Source organism: Alligator sinensis, unplaced genomic scaffold (assembly GCF_000455745.1).
Source record: "Alligator sinensis unplaced genomic scaffold, ASM45574v1 scaffold235_1, whole genome shotgun sequence".
Taxonomy (NCBI): Eukaryota; Metazoa; Chordata; order Crocodylia; family Alligatoridae; genus Alligator; species Alligator sinensis.
The window spans coordinates 2193912-2201484 of NW_005842042.1; the positions used below are offsets into that span (position 1 = coordinate 2193912).

At 47.1% G+C, this 7573-nt stretch overlaps 1 protein-coding gene across 1 annotated transcript in view; it reads left to right on the forward strand.

Moving 5' to 3' along the window:
- Positions 1-429: 429 nt before the first annotated feature.
- NPDC1 (neural proliferation, differentiation and control 1) overlaps positions 430-7573 on the forward strand; it is a gene marked incomplete at its 5' end in the record, with an annotated part of 93290 nt that continues 86146 nt past the window's right edge. The window contains one exon of the mRNA XM_025203070.1: positions 430-475. Within this exon, the coding sequence (XP_025058855.1) occupies positions 430-475 (46 nt within the window). The remainder of the gene's footprint in view (positions 476-7573) is intronic.

Below are 7573 nucleotides of genomic sequence, written 5' to 3' on the forward strand. Positions count from 1 at the left end.
GGAGAGAGGGTAGGTGGAAGCAAGTGGGAGGCTGATCCTTGGGCTCAGCTTGTTTGCTTGGGCTGCGGGAGCTGGGAGAGTCATCCCTGGGAGATGTGGCATGAGGCATAGATTAATGCTGTCTTTTTGCAATATTGGCCCTGGGTGGGTGGATGTGTGTGTGTGTGAACAGTGCTCTGATTTAGAAGGAAGCAGGCTCCTGATACATGAGAGAAGAACCAATTACTGCTTAGGTCTGTGAAGGTATATGAAGCTTTGTCTTCATTATAGTCCTAGCATAGCCCATTAGTGGCCCACATTAATCTCCGTTGCCTGCCTGCTCTGGCCTGCAGGTCTTTCCTTGGCTATTACCTTTGGGGCAGCTTTGCCACCTGGCTGCCTGGCTCTTTCCAAAGCAAGTAGTTTCATGTGGTCCTGCCCTGACATCTCTGCAATGCCTTTGATCTGGAGACACTTGTCTTATATCCTTCACCAGGTACAGGCACAGAAGCACGTTAGCCGGGAGTGCTGGCTTAGCACAGCGCTTCTTCTGGGGCATTGGAGCATTAAGGGACTTAATCAGCTTTTGTGTCTCCTTGGTGCTTATTTGGGGCAGAGAAGGATTTAGCGCTGGGTTTCCTGGGTGTGGGGAGCCCAGCTGGTGCAAGAGCTGCTATGCCAGCTGTAGGCCACTGGTGTGAACCTCTTCTTCCTGGCTGCTTTGCAGCAAATCATGCTTGTGCCATGCCATGGCTTGAGGCAGGTCTGTGTGACATGGGGGACAGCTGGCTGCCTGGTGCTACTGAAGACTGTTCATGGTCAAGTTCCTCAGGAATAGGCCAATAGTCTTCCAGCTCACAGGTGTCTCCTGAGCAGTTCTACAAAACCTGGTGCACTTGCTCATCGCCTTGCGGCATCCTTGGGTTCCTTAGATATCAGGGATCCCAGCGGCAGTTAGGCAGGGCTGGTGGGGAACCTTTCTCCTGACTTTGCCCATGACCCACTGATCTACTCCACTGAATGCTTTGCCTAGGATCCCAGAGATGACAGTTTAGTCCATTCCAGGGCATTGATTTTCCTGTTGACAGCAAGCTGGCCTTTCCCCCTGCTTGCTACCTGGCAGTGTTTCTGGAATCGGGTCGCGTTCAGCTTCACCTCCCCAGACGCTTCACCTAGGGAAGAGATGTCACGACGCCTTCAGTGCAACCACAGCTATTACAAACACAATAGAAACGTGAAGCAGAGGTGGGAGCCCTATAATTAGCAATTTCCCAATGTAGCAATAGCTGTAATGAGTATAAATGTAGCACAGCAACTGCTGAAGATGTGTGGTAGCTGCTAGTCTCAAGCACTGGCTTTGTCTGGATAAGAGCTTTATCCCACGGTGTGTGCAGAAGACCTCTCTTGAAGAGTCAGATCTTGTACCTGTGACTTCTATCTTGCAGTAGCCCAACCCTGCAAAGAGTGTTAATTAAATAGTTTCTTGATTGGGTCGAGCTTTGTTGATGTTGGCTCCTTTGTAAGCATGTTTGCTAGGTGCTCTGCCAGCAGGGCTATTGAGCCAACCAAATCCTTAACAAGCTCACTGCTGTAGAACTGGAGCTGTTGTTTTGAACCAACCAAGTATCAGGGTCTCTGGTTTCAAAACAATATTTTCAAGTTCTGGGTCATGCTTGGAGCTGGGTGGCAAGTCCGAATTTTCCATCCCGTGGAAATCCTGTAAACTGGAAGGAAAATGCCAGATAACATTCTTGAAAGTGAAGAAGCAATCTGTTTTGTTTTTGGTTAAAAAAATGTTGAAATTAAGAGTTTTGATTATAGGAGAGACCTCTTGAGGTCATTTAGTGCAACCCCTGCTCAAGGCAGACAAGGTTCCTTGGGTGAATTTGATATCTTTTATTAGACCAACCCAAATGGTTGGAGAATAGTTATTAAGCAAGCTTTCGGGTTCAAAAACCCTTCGTCAGGCTAAGGAAGCTTCAGCAGTTGGTGTGTGCTCTTCCTGGATGGAATGAAAAGGAAGAGCACACACCAACTGCTGAAGCTTCCTTAGCCTGACGAAGGGTTTTTGAACCCGAAAGCTTGCTTAATAACTATTCTCCAACCATTTGGGTTGGTCTAATAAAAGATATCAAATTCACCCAAGGAACCTTGTCTGCCTATGTCCTTAGACCAACACGGCTATAACCTAAACCCCTGCACCCCTGCTCAAGGCAGTCATCTTTGAATAAACTATCCTAGTCAAGTGTTTGTCTAACCTACTCCAAAATTTCCAGGGGTGGAGATTCGATAACCTCTCTAGGTAGCCTGTTCCAAAGCTTGACCACCCTTATAGTCAGGAAATGCTTCCTCATCTCCAACCTAAAGTTCCTCTGCTACAGTTTGAGGGCAGTGCTCCTACTCCTGTCCCCTACAGTCACTGTAAATTGTCTCTCATTGTCAGATTTGTTCAGTTTTAAGCTTCTTCCTGCAGTGCCTTGTAGGAAGTCTAGTTCTGAAGCCTTATGCCCTCATTCCTCCTATAAACTAGGCTCTTTGGTTAGATTGAGGGTTTTTTCAGTTTAGCAGAGAGAGGGGAGTGGACTTGAGCATGGGTAGGGTAGAGCTGGGACTGGGTCTGGACTACTAAGAAATGTTGGATGAAGAAGGCCGTAGAGTCCAAAGCTGGAGTCATGGAACAGAGACAAACTTGGGGGCTGGAGCTGGGCATTTGGCTGTGAGACAAGGATGAAAGACAGGCTCATCCACGTATAATTTTTTTGTATACCTGGAAGAAAGGGGCTTTGGTGGGGAGTGCCAGACTGTTCATGGGAAGTGGCAAGAGTTTCCAAGGAAATTCCAACCAAGAAAGCTCCACTTACCTTAAGGGTTTCCATGTGCAGTTGGAAGGAAAGTACAATCGTCAAGTTGTTTTTCTCCATTTGTTCCAAATCTGGCTGTCAGTATCTGAGTTACACATGCCGTTCTAATCACCTTGTTCGTGGCCTGTTCCCCTTGGCAAAGCACCAGTATAAAGGAGAATTTGCTTTTATTAAACCAAATGCAGCTCCCCTTATAGGGCAGGGGGGAAATGTCCTTGAATGTTTACCTCAAAAAGCCAAAGCTGCATTTAAAACCAGCCTTAATTGTTTTCAGAGACCATCTGATATTTTAGTGCTATCAATAATTCAGCCGAATTGCTCACAAGGTAGAACATTAATGAATAGGCAGCCAGGATTAACGAGGAACCTGCGGAGCCGGACCAGAGAAAGAGTTGTGTTTTTGGGGGGGGTAATTCTCTCCCTCTGAAGAATGCCATGTGGAGTTGTGGTGGGGATTTCACAGCAGGGATCCTAGCTGCTCTGCTTTCTCTGACATAGAAATAATCCCTGGGCTGTAATAGCCAGTGTGTGTGATTGGTTGCTGTTGAGGATAGCTTTTATTTGACGTGGCGAGGGGAGAGGCGAAGGCATCTGCAAGTCAAACATGCAGTTGGTCCCAAGGCCGTTTTCTGGTACTTGCATGCTGTCCCTGAGTAGAAATGATCCTGGGACAAGAGAAGAAGCTCTGTGTGAAGTGCTTGGTACTTCTGCCTGAGGTGTAGGGTGCCTGGGAGGTGAGGTAAAGTGTGACTGTCTTGGTCAAAGGCAATTTCTTTGACTCAAGGACTTCACAAATGGGAGAAGAAAAAAGCAGAGTTATTTTTAGAGTCCAGCCCTTTGCTAGGGCATAACGAGCGTCCAGTACTTTGTCATGTCCTTTCTAGACTGAATGGAGCAGATCTCTGGTAGGCCTAAACAGGCAGTGGAGTTGCATTGAATGCATGTAAAAAATAGGAAAGTAAGATCCTCTGCTTTAAAGGAACAGGAGGGTGAGGTAGGAAGAAAACTAATGTTCAGCTAAAATCCTTGAAGGAAGGTTTTCCTGTGTGTGCTGTTGCTCTTCCAGGCCTTCTGTAGAAATGTAAATGAAACCAGATTTCCTAAGAATATACCCAGTGTCCGCTCTGCACTCTTCTGCACTTCGGCGCCTGGCAGGTTGGCTTCAGACTTGTGCTGCCATGTGGCAGAAGTTTGGTGATGGTGAAGTACAGGTCACTGGCGTTGCAAGAAGACAATACTTGGCCTCCTCTTCTTTCTCCTCCTGGCTTGAAGGACAGCTATCTTGTTTAGTTTCCTGATGTCTCCAGTAGCATCCTTCTCCCCTCTGATGGCTGAGCTCGACGATGCGTGGTAAGAAAGGCCTCCACTTGACTTTGGTAGCCTTACTGAATAGGTGCTCAGGGGAATGTGGTACATCTCACAGTCAAGCAACCCTGGGCACAGAAGAGCCATCTATTAAGATGATGGGAGCAAGTCGTTGATGGAAGCATCCCACGTATAGCATGGCACTTGAAAGAAAATACTGTTGAGCCAGTTTAAGTCCGTCCTCAGTGCCCTCTAATTTACAACATTGCTTTATCCTCTGCCCTTTCCGGTCCCTTGTTCCCTAATGTGTCTCTACTGCAGACACACAAAATTAAGTTAGTATGTTGTCTGGACACTGTCTTGCCTTTCTGTATCCCTTCTGTGAGCTTGAGAGAAGCTGTACCAGCAAGGGAGTGATCTGTAGGACGGCAATGACTGTCCACTGGCGTTTAGGCATGTCAGGGATGAGATCCTGTGAACTAGCTTCTTAGCTGAATGAGTCTCTGAATCTAGTAGTACATGGCAATGGCCTGGCATTTCTGTGACTGGTGACTAGAACAGGATGTTCTGCAGGGTTGGGAGCATCTGCCCTGTCCTGTATACCTGAGAAGGACTCGGCACCTTCTCTCTGATCTGAAATGGGGAAAATAGGGCTTTCTTCCTGAGAGAGGTCAGCCAGGAGAAAATGCTTCTGACAGAACTGTGCTAGCAGCTGCTGCTTGGGAAGGGAAATACCAACCAGAGGAGAGGGTCTGAGGGAGAGAATAGCCAACAAGGCTGAAAATAACCATGAACAGTAGAGACTTCAACTCGGGTCTTTAAGAGAAGGCTGGACAGATATTTGGCTGGGGTGATATGACCATGGCACCCGTTCCTGCCCAGGGTAGGGGGTTGGACCTGATGATCTGTTTAGGTCCCTTCCGACCCTAAGTACTATGAAACTATAATCCGACTCAATCAGGCTGCTCCTGAGAATCGGAGCTCAGAACCGAAAAGCAGAGAGTGATTCAAAAAGAATGTGGAGAAGCTTGAGAGAGTCCAGAGAAGAGCCACGCGCATGATCAGAGGTCAGGGAAGCAGACCCTACGATGACAGGCTGAGAGCCCTGGGGCTCTTTAGCCTGGAAAAGTGCAGGCTCAGGGGCGATCTGATGGCCACCTATAAGTTTATCAGGGGCGACCACCAGTATCTGGGGGAACGTTTGTTCACCAGAGCGCCCCAAGGGATGACGACTAGGTCAAATGGTCATAAACTACTACAAGACCATTTCAGGCTGGACACAAGGAAGAATTTCTTTACTGTCCGAGCCCCCACGGTCTGGAACAGCCTGCCACCGGAGGTGGTTCAAGCACCTACATTGAACACCTTCAAGAGCAAACTGGATGCTTATCTTGCTGGGATCCTATGACCCCAGCTGACTTCCTGCCCTTTGGGCGGGGGGCTGGACTCGATGATCTTCCGAGGTCCCTTCCAGCCCTAATGTCTATGAAATCCCCAGTTGGTCTAGTGGTTTGGGCGTTGGATTGTGAACCCAGGGCTCACGGGTCAGCCCTAGCAATGCCACAGACTCTCTGGATGGCCTTGGCCAGCCGTTTCACTTCTGTGCCTCAGTTCTCCATCTGTGATACAAGCATGATCATTTCTTTGCCATGTCTGTGCAGACAGTAAGAGGAATTGGAGGGGTGTGTGTGTGTGTGTGTGTGTGTGTGTGTACAGAGCCTAGCACAGTGGGTGTTGTTAGTCTTGATTGCAGCAATCAATTGTTAGTCTCTAGGTACAGCAGTGCTTCTGCCTAGTAGAGGAGCCAGGGAGGTTTATAGCTGTGCTTGCTATCTGGAGAGCTTGTTGTCTCTCATCTGCTGGGGATTATTTCCAGGCAGCCTGCTAAACTGGGAGAAAAGGGGACAGTGCTATCTGCCTGTAACGTGACCCTGCCTAGTGGCGCTGGGCAGGGCTCAGGGAGAGTAATCTGCTTTGTGCCTCTGTGATTTCCTTGGCTTCGTTTCTGGAGACGGGAAGACTTCCATTAATAATGTACACTAAATAAAAGCATAGATCTGCTGCCTTGAGTCTGCGCAGCTCAGAGCCCACTTCCAAATCTCCATTAGTCCTGGTTTTTTGCCATTGATTCAAATAAAACCTTTTGCATTTGGAGCAGTCTGTTTTTGTGCCTTTATCACAAGAATAATCTAGACACAGTCACTCATGGGGCAGACCCTGGTACTGCCAATATTGACTCTGCATTGATTCTCTATGTTGGTTGTCTGTCAGGAAGAGGTACGTCTACCAACTACATTGTCAGTTAATGTATATTTTTTATCTTACATGATAAAGGATGGTTTACACCGAAAAGTCAGTGCTGGAAGTCTGGGTTTGAATTTGTTGCACTCCAGCATCTCTAATCCCCAACAAGTTACCAAGTGGTGACCTAGGGCATGAACTTGGAGTAACTGCTCGTGTGTATGTTCTTAACCCACGGTAAATGTGAGGTAGCTCACTCCTCAGTGAGCACTTACTGTTGGGTGATTGTGTGCCATGACCAGTTACCACAAGAATAATTTTATATGCTGTAGTGTCACATCCTGATAGTAACTCCATGTAGAAGAACCTGCATCACCATAAATCAAGTCTTAGACTTGGCCTATGCTTTAGTTTTGTGTCCAGGTACGTATTTCTTTTAATGTTATGACTTTACACTGATCAAATCTAGATGCAATTATATACTGGTATAAATGTATCTTTTATACTGGTGTAGTTTTATTCCCTTTGGCTCTGGAACTAAGCTAAACCAGTGTACGTGGGCTGTTACTGGTGCTCCTATGCCCGTGCTATAGGAGTATTGTGTTGCTTGAATGATACTGGTAGAGTTCAAACTAGCATGTATGGGAAACTGTTTCCCCTGCTCTCTGGCTGGAGCTGTTGTTGGGGTGCCTCTGTCTCCATTTTGGTTTTAAGAGTAACTTTGTGCATTGTTGCACAGGAGAAGACACTTTCCCAGGAACTAGGAGGTTTGCAAGGACTGAAGTTAAGCTCTGGATTTGAGAAGAGCCAGGTCATGCAAAACCTGTGGATGAAACAGAAGGTGCTGATGAGGTAGATTGCTATCAGCAGGCGAGTATTTCAGTGATGAAATGGACTGTCAGCATTGCACTCAAAACACCTCTGTCTTAAATAGAGGCTTCAAAACACCTGCTGATGTTCCAGGTAACTTGTAGAACCGGTCATGAGGATGAGGGTGCCAACAAATGTTTGGCCACTCTTGGGTCAGCTGGTGGCATGTTCGCTTCAGATTGCTCTATGCGCTTGTAGTCCCAGGTCATTCCATTGTTACCATTGTGGGAGCTTCATTGTTTGTGTGCTAATTCAGGGAAGCTAATTGCAAACAAGTTAAAATATAGCAAGGACTTAAATATGCCTTTGCATTCCTG